The sequence below is a fragment of the Oncorhynchus keta genome, unplaced genomic scaffold (genome assembly GCF_023373465.1).
Source record: "Oncorhynchus keta strain PuntledgeMale-10-30-2019 unplaced genomic scaffold, Oket_V2 Un_scaffold_275_pilon_pilon, whole genome shotgun sequence".
Classification (NCBI taxonomy): domain Eukaryota; kingdom Metazoa; phylum Chordata; class Actinopteri; order Salmoniformes; family Salmonidae; genus Oncorhynchus; species Oncorhynchus keta.
This window is the reverse complement of record NW_026290897.1, coordinates 37,607-54,014: the sequence shown is the minus strand read 5'-3', so window position 1 is coordinate 54,014 and position 16,408 is coordinate 37,607. Positions and strand designations below refer to the sequence as shown.

Here is a 16,408-nt window from a genome sequence, read left to right as displayed (position 1 = left end):
CATTAATTAAATAATTTCGAGCTGTTTAGAGATTTTATTATTCTGTTTTAGCCTCCAGCCCACTAATGCATCTGACCTAGTTCAAAGTGTGATCCAACTAGTTGTAATTCTTTGGGCATAGTGTTTAGAAACCGACAGAACTGTGTGTGAATACTACATGTTGAATGCGGTGTTACACAAAAGCCCTCTATTACAGAGAGAGAGAGAGGGGGGTGATATTCGCAAGAGACTGATCTATGGGATCCACCAACAACACAGGTCTCGTGGTGCGGTGGAAATGTCAATTTTGCTTATGATATTCAATTATGCGGTCAAACGCTCTGTGTTTTCTGAGAAATGATCAATTATCGGATGTCAATGATAATAGTGAATGATGGTCCCACGCATCCCCCACTCTTATATGCTGCGTATCGATTGCGCGTGACAGAGAGAGTGAGCGCGCACTGAGTATGTGTGCGCAAAATACAGCGTTAGTCACTTTTCCTGCGTTGCAAAAATATTATCCCAAACTCAAGAGAATAAATACTTGTTTCTTGAGTGAAACAACTAACATTACATTTTTAATTGACTCAATCTTAATGTATACGCTATGTCTTACTCTAGTAGTACCCGCTTTATGAATATGATATAATTGATAATAATTTTGACATATTTTCATTATAAGCGAGAGATGTCCACCTAAACATTTGTTTCCAGTGCTGCCAATTAATTACCCCTCTCAATGTGGGTGGGAGTGAGTTTCGGACAGCTTTTATTTAACCCCTACCCCCATCCCTCGCTTTCATTCCTCCACTTATTTCAATTCAGACCCCCAAAATTCTTGTTGATTGTGTCATTCATCCCGTGATTGTTAACACAGTATAGTCCGACCGTCTGGGGTGAATCTCATTTAAAATGTCTCTCGCTCGGTTGGGCTGCAAATCACCCTGTTTACAATCTCACACCAACACTCACATCAATTAACTGCCCATTGATTTTTCAGCCCGGGACATTACAATATTGCAGACCTATTTTCTTGCGCCTCTTAGTTTTATCTCCGATATAATTATCAGCAAAGTTTCTTGCCCATGGGTATCAATACGAGTAGGCCTATTATAAGCCTGTATGACATTTAGCTATGTAATTGTATTCCATTTTTCTTATCATCTCTGTATGAATAGGCTTTATTTGTGTTGCATTATTTTATTCCTTGTTGTCTTATTTGTACCTTTTGAGATATTGAGGGATTGTAAACATAAAACTTTATTCTATAGACTATACTGTAAATGGCACTTCCAATATGAAAATATATAAAACAATATTTCAATTTTATAAAAATGTGAAAATAGATATTACTTTTGATATTCTGTACTTTTGATATTGATATTCTGTATTGACATATCAGTGTCCGCCAAAAACACAAATAGCTATCGACAATATTTCTTCCCTGTCCCTTCCTCGGCCATTAATAAGTAAATAGGACTCGTCCTAAAAGATAGCTGAAACAAGAGAGGACTAGAGGACTAGCCTGCAGCAGCTCTTTAAATATTCAGTGAAAAATAATGGCATCCAAGCCATCACCTATAGTAACATTATTATCTTCATTTCTCAAAATCAGCCAGACTGATAGCTTCGTTTATCTTTTCCGCACAATAAATCTACTCGACACAGAGCAGCTCCTATGGGAACTCCTGCTCTCTTCAAACATTCCCAAGGATGACTCCAGGGATCATCACGAATAGTGTATAATTTTAGAACTATGATTCTTAGAATTGTAATATTATTATTTGTATTATTATTATAAAAAAATGACTAACGTGCATACAATAGGTTATAAAAATGGAGTTTGCTATTGGCTTCACATATTCAAAGCAATGGGTTACAATTAAATTATATTAATCAACACTTATTAGTTCTCTATGTTGAACAAGTATACAATTATCGTTGTGTTTGGAGCAAAGATCAACGTCTATTCAGTGTAACCTCTATAGTTTTAAATTTATATTATTCTACTATTATTATTCTCTTTAAATCCACTTATTGAATAGCAACTGCTTTTGTCTTGCATTACAACTGCGCAATAAGGCTCTCATTTTTGTTACAGAACTGATGAAAATATAAACTTGACGTACAGCAAAATAAACATACATAGGCTGCCCGTGACATGCTGGGCTACTGTAGGCTACAATTTGGACAAGACGCTGATTGTAGCGAGTTTCGCTAAACAATCCAATCAACGTATGAAATGAAAACAACTCAATGTTTCAATGACGCGCAAGTTCGTGAAATGTATGCATGATGTGTTGAATGAAGTAGCCTATGTATAGTAAACATCTATAAACAATACAAACATGTCCATGCCTTCGAAACAGAATCATACACTCTTTACTGTTACCCTCCACTGGTCAGTCACTCGCTCACGCTCACACACACACACACACACACACACACACACACACACACACACACACACACACGCTCGCGAACCATGCGTATGAGAGAGAGCGAAAGAGAGAGAGAGGTGAGCGAGAGATTGCACCTCCAACGGCTTATGATAGAGTAGCCCAGTGACCAATCACATCATAGGTGGGCTGGGCTCCACATTTCTCACAGTCCTACATGGGCCCTTAAAGTTTGTTTGTTCGCGGAATGCGGTGTGTGATGAAAACGTGTTACTAACCCCGTTCTGCGGTAATCAAATGAATCTGAATGGGATATTCGATACATATCTTGGACTTCCAAGACACCTACAGTGTCATTACGCACGAACCTCTTATAGTCGATCTACGTTTTCCTCGCTGCATTGAGGCACCACTAACCAACGATTAGGTATCAGTGTTTCAACATACAAGATCTGAATTACAGCGACCTCAATGCAAATCTGAAAGGAGGATATGCACAGCAACAGCGACCAGAGTTGTGGAAAGTATTTGTATGTGTGATCACGGAGGTTTCACCGTGAGCGTCTCGTCAGTTCAAATTAACTCTGCTTGGTTTGATCGCTGCTTAGTCAATAGGAAAGATACCGTTCGGCGAATGGACTGAAGACTCTGACATTCCACTAGTAGCCAAGATAAGCTTTACGTAGCTACCAGCTGGTTGCTAAGAAGGGTTAAACTGTATCTAAAGGGAGTTGGAAAACCCAGCCTTTTCTTCCACACGGATCAACTCATTGGGTGGGAGCTGAGAGAGAGACAAGAGTCCCCAGCAAATCAGGACCTAATTGATTAAAGAGACTTAATTTGAATAGGGGGCTGGCGAGGTGCCAATAGCCTTTCAAGGAACCCCCGAATGATTAATCGCAAAGCATTATTGATAATCATAACAGGACACATGCGCGGTGGATGGACTCGATTTTCGTAATTTTGAGCAGATTTTTTAGTAATTTTTCATTCTTTCTTGGCTGATGTGTGAGCCAGCATGTCGCGGAGGAAACAAGCAAAGCCGCAACATTTCCAATCGGACCCTCATCTGGCTTTATCCGAGCACAATGGTAAGTTCTGGCAATGGATCGCTGTTATCCACGCTACTATCTTTTAATATCTGCTTTTCAGATGTTTTTGTCATTTTAGGATTGTTTCTTTTTGGATAGGACGTCTTCCCCCTTTTCGAAGTTAGATGTTTTTTAATGAAGCCATGCAATTTACTGTCTCAATCATTTTATGATAACTAGACACATTTGCTATGTGTATAGGCTATCTACTTTATGATCAAACTATGCCTTTTCTATATATCGCTCTAAGACACAGTCAAATACGTTTATTCTTGAAAATATCATATTATTGCGTTTTGTTGTTCATATAACTTTAGAATAAAACTTTGTTACAAAATATAACCACTTAAAAGTGCATGCGTTATAGTCTTGTTATTAGGCTGCTTAGCCTACTTTTACCTCGACATAGGCTTCTATGTAGCCTACACTTTTAGAATTCACTTTTTAGAACACTTTGTGTGGTAGGCTACAAAGATTGATTTTTTAATCAACATTTTTGTCTTACACACTTTGAAGCAAGTTTCCTCTATTGCTGCTGCAAGCAAAGTTGCTGCAGCGAAAGGCTCGTTTAAGTTTCTGCTTTTGTAGTCGACTTAGTTTCACTCCAATCGTTGCCTAACCTACTCTATACACGGACAAGTACTGGTGCGTAGAAATAACCAGTATTTTCTTAAATGTTTTCCCTCTATTTTGGGTTTAGGCCTATATAGAATATAAATAATAATTTGCATACTCGCATAACGTTTCTACTGTTTCTGACTGTCCTGTACATAGGCTAGTCTACAAAGTCGGTATTTCTCAGCCAAGCCTTGGCTTGATTCAAATCAAATGATAAGAAAATATAAACATTATTTGCTTACAATGGATACCTTATCGATGTTCAGTTTGTGGACATGGTGTGGTCTTAATTGTGGATGGTAATCATTCGTTTACAAATCATATGACTTTTAAACCACAATCTCAATGTGGTGCACGATGCAACAGAACACTGAAGCTATAATGGCCTTATAGTTATTATGTATATCATTATTTAATGTTAATACATTATAATAGTTTTATGCTTAGCCGCATGCACACTTTTTGTTTACTTCCCACATTTCCCTTGTGTATATTCCTTAACCATAATTTTCAAGATATTTCAAAGGTGAAATGTTAGTATAGATGACATACTGCTTAATATTATCTCTCTTTCGCCCCCCTCTCGCTCTCTCACATACACACAAACACACACTGAGAGAAAAGGAGCGAGAAATAAATAGTGAGGGACAGAGGCCTGTTATTTTACGAGATAAACAAGTTAACGTATCCCTACATTTTTCAAAAATATGTAAATGATTTATGTTAATTTACTTTAACAAAAGCTCAGCACCAAATTACCTCACGTAATGAAAATTAGCTTGTATAAAGAATATGTCAAGTTGTGGTTGAGACCATCAAAAAGATGGCGACAGTGGTTGAAATAATTTTATTATGGAACTACCTTGGTTGCTTTTGGAACGTTTGTCACCCTTGCGAGTTTCTACGACTCCGGAGTGACCAGCTGATCATCTCTGTTAAGTCCACCAACAGTCACGTTTCCTCTTATGCTGATACATTTGATAAAATGATGTTTTCCAACGAGACTTACAACAAGCTGGGCTTTAATTTTCTATTGCTAAGGATGTGCTTTAGACCTGCTGTGAAAACCAGGTTATGGAAGTATTTTCTATAGGCCTACAACACCCATAGCCATAACTTTCACCCTATAGTGTTTGTAAGGTAGTTTGATGCGGCAAAGTTTAAGTTTCACTATCTTAAAAATATCAAGCAATTTCCAGATTATTAAAATTGGTATATTCTATATTTCCTCAAACGTACAATTTACTGAAATATTATTTTCCAAAATGGTTGAATGTTCATAGTGAAACGACTGCAAGTTTCGATCTAACATTTTAGAATTGTGGGTGTATTTTAAAAGTCTCACATGTACAGTAGATTTTAATGTTGCGCATTAGTTTATTAGTTTATATGAAAGTTAGATTAGGCTCTGTCTTTTTGCAGACTATATTGTCATTGCACTGGTACTTCCAAAGGAAATCATAAACTCCTATCTCTGATACAGATTACATTTGACTTGTTTGTAGTTACTGCTCTATAGTAGCCCATATTACACTAGTATTACTATTATTACTATTAATATATGTTTATTAGAAGTGTTTGCCATGACATAGCCTACAGAAAGGAAACTCTAGAGGCTCTTTAACTGACCCTATATGGCTGATTTTTCCATACACATTGTCTATGTATTTTCCTTCTGAGGAGTTGTATGGAAATATATTTTCCTTGAGACAGTCAATTTAGTTTGACTTATTTTTCATATATAACTAATCATGTTTTAAGCTCTTTCAGTGTGTGTACAGCTGTTGTTTGCAGTATCCTTTACAAAATGCTAGCTGGAAATAAAGCTCTGTTTCACCCAACTTAAACCTTGCATGAGAAGCATTTACTGCTACCTAAGGTTGCATGATTTGGTTGGAACTAAGGATCAATGCAAAACATAGTCTATACCTAGAATCATACTTGTTTTTCCTTGACTGCTGCATTTTCCCTAAAATGTAATAAAGTAGTGAATAGTAACTTTAGTCATTCTCTTTCAGCAGACTGGTGCCTACTGAGTTTCACAATAAATAACCCAAATGCATCATGCATTAATAAACAAGCTGAAAATGCAATACCTGTAATTATGGGTTAGGGACATGGAAATGGGTTGATAATTCTAGAATGTGTGCTCATGACTGAGAGATCTCCTGTTTGTGTGGAACTGGAAAGTCCTCAAGAGTCTCTGTATGCAAAATAAAAAGAGGGAGGCTGACATTCCCAATACATTTTAAGGAGATGCTGAGGGCATTTTGCCACTGGATAGTTAGTGTATGAGGCTGAGAGTCAAGGCTGTCTGTCTCTCATCTCGTCCCTCCGAGAGAGAGAGTTCTCGGGTGGGATGTTCAGCTGTTTTAACCTTTGCCAGGGTCCCCCTGTGTCTCCCTGTGTGAAGTTGATGAGAGTTCAGGCTGCAGTGTGTTCTCCTGTACCTCGTCATTGACCCCGCTGATCAGAGCCACAGGGGCCTAGCAGGCTCTGTCCTCTATTTGTGATGGGGGGGAGTCTTATCAATGTGACCGCCATCCACTTCCACCCTGCAAGAGCAGCCCCCCCCCCCCAGAGGGAGATCGGCAGGGCGGTCCTCGGCCCTTCGCACTGTTGTACCCCGCAAACAACAGGGATTCAGTTACTTGTCATTTTGCCAATGTTTATATAGTGGAAGGCTGAGATGTATCCCGGCTGAAGGACTTGCTTGCTTTTCTCCCTTCTCCTCCCCTTTAAGCTTTAATCATGTCACCCGGGCAGATCTGCTAAGGCTGGGGCTTGTCCATCCGGGAAACGGCAGCTATAGTGGAACCCCATCTAGTGTTCACTGGGATGTTTCCAGTGAGGCCAGCAGTGTGAGGGCTGGAGAGGAGGTGGGTTAGCTCAGGCATGCATCAGGCATCAGACATCCTACTGAATTCACAAGTGTCAAGAGGCTTGAAGCCAGCGTCCCTACAAAGTAACGTAGGAACTCTCTAAAAGCTACTCTGTCATATTTTCTACTAATCCACATCTCTATACCCCTTATTATTTACTCTCTTCTGTCCTTTGTATCAGAGGCTCTCTGTTTTGACATGTGTCTCTTCTGCCTCCCTGAAGGCCTGTGCTCTGGTGACTCCTTGTAGCATGATGATGATGAGATTTAGCTGTTTTAGGACACCGTTTTTATACAGAGTAACGCATTATTTCTATTCGGAGATAATCGTCAAGCTATTTTTTAAACATTGACTAATGTATGCACTGTTGCTGTAGACATTTGGGTGTTGTGTGCATTGTGGCTGATCTCATTTAGGCTGCGCATTTGTTGCCATTATTTTCATAGTATTTGTTTTTTTATTCATAAAGACATCCGATTAACAAAATACCATCTCTTTTTAAGTGCATGTCTACTTATGTAAACAGAGATGATTACATTTCAGTACATGATTATAGATTTACTTTCAAATACTCCATGTTTCTAAGATGCTTTAACTTGTTAATAGTCAAGGTGGTGGTATGGAAATAGCTTCTTGTGAAAGAGCACATTTGAGATGGAATAATTAGATTGTTTTAATTGGACCACTATTTGCTTTACCATCACAGAGTATTTATGAAGGAAGGGGGTGGGGTGTGCTGGGTGTTGAGAGTAACACACTTTGAGATTTAGAAAGTCAATTTACCCCTTGTTCGGTCAAATCCTAGCCTGTTACAAGTACGTTATTATTAGGGACATATATATTGTGGTTTCAGTGAATGTAATGAGAAGTTGATAACAGAGTTACATTTGGGCATATGCTCTTTGTTTCATTTTTCTCTGTGGTTTTGGATATAGTTATTTTGGTCGCTAAACATGATCATGTTTAGATAGAATCCACAATGTGATACAATCCACAATGTCCAGTTTCCATTCACTTGACGAATGAGAGAATGTTACATTTAAAGATAGTTATTACTGACTGCCTAACTAAATAAGTTATCCACAGGCCTCTGAAGAAACTTGAGCTAGTCACTTGTTCTTAGTGTTTTCATACAGATTACATTGGACAGTTTAAACAAACCTTTGGATGTATGGAATCTTAAATCCTTTACAAATATATATTTATGATATTTGGAAATAGTAGCTTGCGGCTTCAACATGTGTGTCATCACTACACTCCAGTGCACTTTAATCTAGTAAGAGAATAAGAATTAACACTATGAACTTGATGTTTACATTTTTGCTTTTATAGTGCATTTTTGTACTTTTGTAAAAGTTTGCTCCTATAACCTCTAGGTAAGTTCTTGAAGGGCGGTTCAAGCGCTTTCATTTTGTTGACTTTGGATAGTTTTCTCACATTTTTGTTTAGCTACATTAGTGTTTCCTACAGCAATATATTCAGGACATTGTGTACATTGATGTATTTCCTCCTACATAAAATCCACTTTCATTTGTTCACATGGTCAACCAATACCAAACAAAGCTACTCTTCCTTCCCACGAGGTAAATCAAACACATTTTTCATTACTGACGCTTTCAGGGGAGGCTGCATGGTTGATATTAAAAAGTTACCATTAAAGTTGGAGAAAGTCTTCTCCGTTTGCATGGTTAGAGTGGTGTGAGTCTGGGTTTTACTGTCATGGCAACTTTGCGTTATCTGATGTCCCAGAGCAGAGAAACATTGAGGGAGATAATCCCTGAATTAAACAGGATCTGCTTTGAGTTGGCCAAGATGAGCAGACCAGGCCAGGCCAGGCCGTGCCGACAAGCCCGCCGCTCCCATGCTGTGTGAACAATGGGAAGCCATCCTGTCTCAGTGGGGAAGGGCCGCACTCATCTCTCTCTCTCTCTCTCTCTCTCTCTCTCTCTCTCTCTCTCTCTCTCTCTCTCTCTCTCTCACTCTCTCACTCTCTCTCTCACTCTCTGGGTTTCATTTTCAAATTAACCCTCCCTTTCCACCCGTGATGAAAATGTAGATCGCCGGGGCCCACAATGAAAGGGATTCATAGAGAATTGCAATTTGTAAATCAACTTGTATGTTAAACAGTGAGATTTTGGTTTGACAAAAAGAAGATAGAATGAGGAAAGTCAGGAGCACAGCAGTGGCACAGGGGTGTTGACTCGCCTTTTGTTCTTTTCACACTGACCCCTGTGTTTGTTGAATGGAAATTGCATAACCAAGACCAGTTTCTTTGCACATTTAAAAGACAATTATTCATTTTGCGTATTCTTATTGGCTGGTATTGAATTGCTTGTTGCTTAAACTGCTGTGGCCAGTTGCTTGGTTTTGGGCAGCAAAGCCGTTCATTCTAATATATATGACAGCACCTCCACTCATAGTTCTTGACAAATTTTCTTGAGCCATTTGTAGTTATGTTTTTATTTTATATTTCCCTATAAAGTATATATATATATATATATATATATATATAGCACTGTGATACTTACACATTTATATCACTACAAAGTTTTATACAAAGTTTTATACGTTATGTTTTACTCTTCATTTTATGTTAGGTACTATAATGTGTTTTATTTATTTTATTTTATGTAATTTATTAAATATACATAACATATTTATAAAAACATGTGTTATGTAAACATTACAGATATTTTAGTAAAAACAAAATGTATAATTCTTAGTGATATCAGTACAGTAATGGCATATATAATTTTGCACTGTCTTTGTTGAGTGTCCGAGTGGCTAGAGAGAACAATCTGGAATCCAAAGGCTCTGTTTATTGTGGCTGTCAGATTCCGATTGCAGCCTGACTGGATACAAATTAGCTTAGTGACAGGGATAACCTGTCCAAGACGCCTGTAGTCGAGTTGAAAATGAGCAAAGTTGACAGCAAATTGAAAGTCTAATAAGTCCTTCAAATGGTTGATTTGCGCTCAGTGGACATGTAGACATTGAGGAGTATGAAATATTGGAAATCAATGCTTCTCTATGAAATGTCATTAAGCCCCAATGTCCTCACTTCATAGTATTTTATATGTTGATGGATTATCAATAGAAATGATTACTTAAAAGATGGTTGGATTGATGAAACCAGATGTACATCTTCAAAGATCACTTATTATTGATTTCCATTCTTTTCTTATCCTGTTTCTCAGAGCCACCACATTAAAAGGGCTCTTTTTCACTCTTTTTTTTGGTTTACTGCTGCTTTTTTGATGGTTGTTTTTCGTGAACGTATCAAGCGGATAAGTGTAAAACTGATTAATTTAAGATGAACAACAAAATAATATGAATAGATAAAGCTGCCTCTTCAGCTGCAAAACATTTCTAATCACTAATCCTCTGTTTCCCCCTCCTGTGTTTTTCAGGGGACACAGAAGAGCCCTGCTCGGAGGAAGACCCCCCCTGTAAGGAGTCAGATGCCCATGTCTGTAGCAGATGTTGTGCTGAGTTCTTTGAACTATCAGATCTTGAACAACACCAGAAGAATTGCACTAAGAATCAATTAGTTCTGATAGTGAATGAGAATCCTGCCTCTCCTTCCGGAAGCTTCTCGCCTGGCTCCCCTCCACATAATCCTGATGAGCAGATGAATGACATGGTTAATAACACTGATCAAGCAGAGTGCAGTGACCTTTTGGAGCATAACGCTCTCGACAAAGAAGAATCCATGGACTTCGACGTTTCCGGAATCAACGCTCATCCTGGTCACGACAATGATGGAGGCAGCAGCCACATGGAGGGAGGCAGTAACATCAACATGAACACGGACGAGGGAAATGGCCACAGTTCCAGCAGGAACAGCTCCGGACCAGCACCGGGCACCTCGTCCGTCTCTGCCTCCCAGCTACCTCCGCTTGGAAACCTGACTGACCTGGGGAGCATCTCTATGATCAACAGCAATGTCATCATCGAAAACCTGCAGAGCACCAAAGTGGCTGTGGCCCAGTTCACCCAGGAGACGCAGCGCTCCTCTGGGTCTGGGTCCGGGGGCCCGAGGGTGGCAGTGCCGGCCCTGATGGAGCAACTCCTGGGCCTGCAGCAGCAACAGATCCACCAGCTGCAGCTCATTGAACAGATCCGTCACCAGATCCTGCTACTGGCCTCCCAGTCCCCTGAAATGCAGGTGCCCCCCAGCAACTCAACACCAGGAGGCTCGTTGGGGCCGTCAGCTAACCCACTGACCACGCTCAGCTCCCATCTCTCACAGCAGCTGGCTGCAGCTGCGGGCTTAGCACAGAGCCTGGCCAGCCAGTCTGCCAGCATCAGCAGCCTGAAGCAGCTGGCTGAAAGGGTGCAGCTACCTCAGAGCAACAATCCCAGCAGCGGTGAATCATCTCAGAGCATCAGCTCACTGGGACCGTCCACAGTCAACAACTCCCAGTCGTCATCTGACAAGAGGCCAATACATGCGATCAGCAGCAACCTCCACTCTCAGCTCAGTAACCCATCACACACTAAGTCATCCATGCCAGCCTTTGGGATAGGTAGCCTGTTGAACCCTGTAACTAATCCACATCTACCTCAGCCCCCATCTGGAAACCACCTGTTTTCCAGCTCCCTGCCCAGTATTGGCACCACAGTGGAGGACCTCAACTCTCTGGCTGCGCTGGCCCAGAGGAAAGGCAAGTCACCAACTTCATTTGAACCCAAGAGCAGCTCTGAGGAGGCGTTCTTCAAGCATAAGTGCAGATTTTGTGCCAAGGTGTTCGGGAGTGACAGTGCCTTGCAGATCCACCTGCGATCTCACACAGGTGAGAGGCCGTACAAGTGTAACATCTGTGGAAATCGCTTCTCCACCCGTGGTAACTTGAAGGTCCACTTCCAGCGTCATAAAGAGAAGTATCCACATGTTCAGATGAATCCATACCCTGTCCCCGAGCATTTAGACAATATTCCAACGAGCACCGGCATTCCATATGGTATGTCAATGCCTCCAGAGAAGCCTGTGACCAGCTGGCTGGACAGCAAGCCTGTTCTCTCCACTCTGACCTCATCAGTGGGCATGCTGCTCCCACCAACCATACCCAGCCTGCCGCCATTCATTAAAAAAGAGGATCATTCGGTAGCCATAACCAGCCCCCCCATTTCGACAAAGACTGACTCCGGTTGTGACGCTGCTGAGCCATCAATGAAAAGCAACGACGGTTTGTCTGAAGAAGCTGCAGCCCTGCCTATGTCAAACGGGAAAACTGAAGAGGGCAGTCACTCGTCGAGCTTCATGGCGAGCGTGAGCTCTGAGTCTGAGCGCAACACAGAATACACAACCTCCAACAGCCCACCTATGATGACCAACCCTCTTATGCCCCTCATGTCTGAGCAGTTCAAGGCTAAGTTCCCGTTCGGGGGCCTCTTGGACCCGCTCCAGGGGTCGGAGACCTCCAAGCTGCAGCAGCTGGTGGAGAACATCGATAGGAAGTTGACGGACCCCAATGAGTGTGTCATCTGCCACCGTGTGCTCAGCTGTCAGAGCGCTCTGAAAATGCACTACCGTACTCACACTGGAGAGAGGCCCTTCAAGTGTAAAGTGTGTGGCAGAGCCTTCACCACCAAAGGGAACCTGAAGACCCACTACACCGTCCACCGGGCCATGCCTCCACTCAGGGTCCATCACTCCTGCCCCATCTGCCAGAAGAAGTTCACCAACGCAGTGGTCCTGCAGCAGCACATCCGAATGCACATGGGAGGGCAGATCCCAAACACCCCACTGCCAGACAGCTACCCTGAGTCCATGGGCTCCGACACAGGCTCCTTCGATGAGAGGAACTTTGATGAGAACTTCGATGACCTGGACAACTTCTCTGATGATGATATGGAGGGGATGGAAGGAGTAGAAGGGATGGAAGATGGCCCTGACAGCAGCGTCCCAGACACCCCTAAGTCAGCTGACGCCTCCCAAGACAGCCTGTGCAATTCCCCATCTCACCCCGAGATGGTCGTCCAGGACGGGCAGGAGAAAAATCATCATGCCCATCACAATGCCTACCACAATACCCACCATGATATTGACTATAGAATCCACCACAACAACCACCATAACAATCAGCTTAACAGCCACCATGACAATCAGCATCACAACCACCATAACCCCCACCAGAGGCTGGTAGAGGAGCTACAGGCCAGCAGAATGAAGGCCATGGGGAACGGAGGTTCAATGGAAGGGGACTGCCTAACTAACGACTCCTCATCCCTAGGTGGGGACATCGAGAGCCCGAGTGCCGGGAGTCCAGCAGTGTCAGAATCTACCTCTTCCATGCAGCCCCCATCCCCCACGAATGGGCACCCCCAACATCAACGTAAATCCCCCAGCTTGGAGGAAAGACAGGAGAGGCAGGAGAGACAGGAGAGGCACCAGAGGGCTATGTCCCTGGATCACATCAGTGCCAGCCTCATGCAGCATCACCCTTCTAGCATCGGGGCCCTGGACCTGACATCCTGCAACCCGTCTAAAGACCCACTGGGCATGCTCTTCCCATTCCGTGAGCGTGGCACGTTCAAGAACACGGCCTGTGACATCTGTGGGAAAACGTTTGCATGTCAGAGTGCATTGGACATCCACTACCGAAGCCATACCAAAGAGAGACCGTTCATTTGCACAGCCTGTAACCGGGGCTTCTCGACCAAGGGCAACCTGAAGCAGCACATGCTCACCCACCAGATGAGAGACTTGCCCTCGCAGCTCTTCGAACCCTCTAACACCAGCCTCTCCTCCAGTCCGACCCCCTCCCTCCTCTCTGTGAACTCCCTGTCCTCCATGATCAAATCAGAGGTCAACGGCTTCCTCCATGGCCTCCACCACCACCAGGACCACCACAGGGACCACCACAGGGATCACCACAGGGACCACCAGGACCGAGATCACCGTAAGGACATGCCCAGCAACATGCCCCATGGCCTGGTGACCACCTCGGCCTCTACATCCCCAGTGCTCTCGGCCTCTGCCCCTCCACGCCGGACACCCAAGCAGCACTACTGCAACACTTGTGGGAAGACCTTCTCCTCCTCTAGCGCTCTGCAGATACATGAGAGGACCCACACTGGGGAGAAGCCCTTCGCCTGCCACATCTGTGGTCGGGCTTTCACCACCAAAGGAAATCTCAAGGTAATTGTAAGATTATAAACATTAGGAATGCAATGTTTAAAATACACACATATACAAAATCTCATGGCAATTGTATATTTAAAAACATTATGAATGGAATTGGAAAATGTCCACATATTTATTCATGAATATCTATAGGAGGAGTATAAAAATCACCAGAATTTTGGTCCATAACTTTGAGCAACAAATTGAAGTGTGTTATGTCAGTGCCGTTCGGAGGCAGTAATGTTCTATAATTGATGAAAGAACCAGCTCAGCGGAAAGGTTGAATCACCCCATTAATATGATTATTGGGTAGAAACCTGAGAATGTGATCAGCAGAGCACAGCTGGGAATGGTTCAGTTAACAGCATTAACTACAGTAACCAGAGGCAACCATCCTCAGTTTTCCAGAGTTTACCCCTTGAAAATCCCAGAGTTTCCCTTTGATCAGTAGGAAAAGGCCCCTAAGAGATAAACAGGAAATGAAGGGCCAAATGTGATCACACCACTCAACTGTGAGAAATCAAGGGGGCGAAACGTAGAGAGGCGTAATATTTAGGAAGCATTGTCAAATGTATAACCAGATTGCAATTACTGGGTAATCAGCACCAGTTATAGTTTACACCCTTGTTGATATAAAAAAAACAATACCCTTATTATTTGTAGCACGATTTCACATTTAGCTGATGCTATGATTTTGTAGTGTGTTTTTATTAAAATAATGTGTAATTTCTAGCAAGTGATATTGTAAAATGTGTTATCTAGAGCACACATCTAACAATGTATTTTAAAATATCACTTGCTATAAATTATGCATTATTTGAATAAAAACACACTCTAGTCAACACAATCAGTTGTGTGTCTGACACCTCCATGTTTCTACATTGATTTAAAAAGAATAACATTAATTATCTGTAACACTCATCCTTTCAGGATTAAAATAAGAAGAAAAATACATTGTCCTCGTTGGGAAAGGCCATAGCAGGGGTAAACATCAGATGTAATACTGGCCAGGTCAATGAGAGTGGGCACTGCAATTTGAACCAAAGCACAAGGGTCTCCCTCATGAGACGTTTGAATGAAGGTTTCAGATTAAATGCAGTATTTCATCCAAGCCATAATAAAATGGTTACACCGTGCCCACGTCCCCACGCCGTTCACAGCTCACTGCACCAATCCTCCTGCTGCACCCAGGGTGCTGAACTCTTTTAATACTAACTTTCTGTTTTAGTTTTTTCCACGGCATCATCTGTTACTATGTGCCTTTGTCGTGGCCAAGTTTGAAATATTTATAATTTGCGTCCTCTCTCTCTCTCTCTCTCTCTCTCTCTGTATCTGTTTCTCTCTCCAGGTTCATATGGGCACACACATGTGGAACAGCGCCCCTGCCAGACGCGGCCGCCGGCTCTCTGTAGACGGCTCCATGGCCTTCCTGGGCACCAACCCTGTCAAGTTCCCAGAGATCTTCCAGAAGGACATGGTGTCTAGGGTGGGCAACGGAGACCCGGCTAGCTTCTGGAACCAGTACGCTGCAGCCTTCTCCAACGGCCTGGCCATGAAGACCAACGAGATCTCTGTCATCCAGAACGGAGGCCTGCCGTCTCTGTCGGGGAGCATGGGGAACGGGGGCAGCTCGCCCGTGGGCGGCCTCACAGGCAACCTGGAGAAGCTACACAGTACAGAAACCAGTGCTGCTCTGGCTGGGCTGGAGAAAATGGCCAATGCCGAGAACGGGACCCACTTCCGATTCACACGTTTCATGGAGGACAACAAAGAGATTGCCACCAACTAGATACTTTTCCCCTCTTATATGTACACGCACTCACACACACACACACACACACACACACACACGCACACGCACACACACACACACGCGCACACACACGCACACACACGCACACGCACACACGCACGCACACACACACACGCACACGCACTCGCACACACGCACACGCACACACACACACGCACACACGCACACACGCACGCACACACACACACACACACACACGCACACACGCACACTCGCACACGCACACGCACACACGCACTTTCGCACACACGCACACGCACACGCGCGCACGCACTCACGCACGCACGCACGCACGCACACACACACACACACACACACACACACACACACACACACACACACGCACACACACACACATAGTGAGAGAAAAGAGAAAGAGAACAAGGCAAAGACAAAGAATGACTTGGCTTTGGCTTGCCTTTGAAACATTACCAACATGAGTGTGAAGAGAACTTGCCTTTTTGTACAATGTACAACATGTTATAGTTTAAAGG

General features: G+C 42.9%; 1 protein-coding gene across 4 annotated transcripts; it reads left to right on the top strand.

Annotated features, from left to right (window-relative positions):
• Window positions 1-2,617: 2,617 nt before the first annotated feature.
• On the top strand, window positions 2,618-15,975 carry LOC118378379 (sal-like protein 1). 4 transcript variants are annotated; one of them, XM_052515483.1, is made up of 3 exons: window positions 2,618-3,472; window positions 10,383-14,116; window positions 15,450-15,975. In XM_052515483.1, exons 1-3 carry the CDS (start codon window positions 3,400-3,402, stop codon window positions 15,888-15,890), a joined length of 4,248 nt encoding a protein of 1,415 aa, XP_052371443.1. In that variant the 5' UTR covers window positions 2,618-3,399; the 3' UTR covers window positions 15,891-15,975. The 4 variants fall into 4 exon arrangements, with proteins under 4 accessions (XP_052371443.1, XP_052371446.1, XP_052371444.1 ...); XM_052515486.1 differs by lacking the exon at window positions 2,618-3,472 and adding an exon at window positions 6,858-6,969; XM_052515484.1 differs by lacking the exon at window positions 2,618-3,472 and adding an exon at window positions 6,947-7,055.
• Window positions 15,976-16,408: the final 433 nt, after the last annotated feature.

What these genes read in the sequence shown, in the direction of transcription:
- LOC118378379 (XM_052515483.1), top strand. Translation starts at nt 3,400, where the DNA reads ATGTCGCGGAGGAAACAAGCAAAGCCGCAACATTTCCAATCGGACCCT. An exon ending in GGCTTTATCCGAGCACAATG is followed by an intron (nt 3,473 to 10,382) that starts GTAAGTTCTGGC and finishes TGTGTTTTTCAG; the next exon opens with GGGACACAGAAGAGCCCTGC. An exon ending in CCACCAAAGGAAATCTCAAG is followed by an intron (nt 14,117 to 15,449) that starts GTAATTGTAAGA and finishes TTCTCTCTCCAG; the next exon opens with GTTCATATGGGCACACACAT.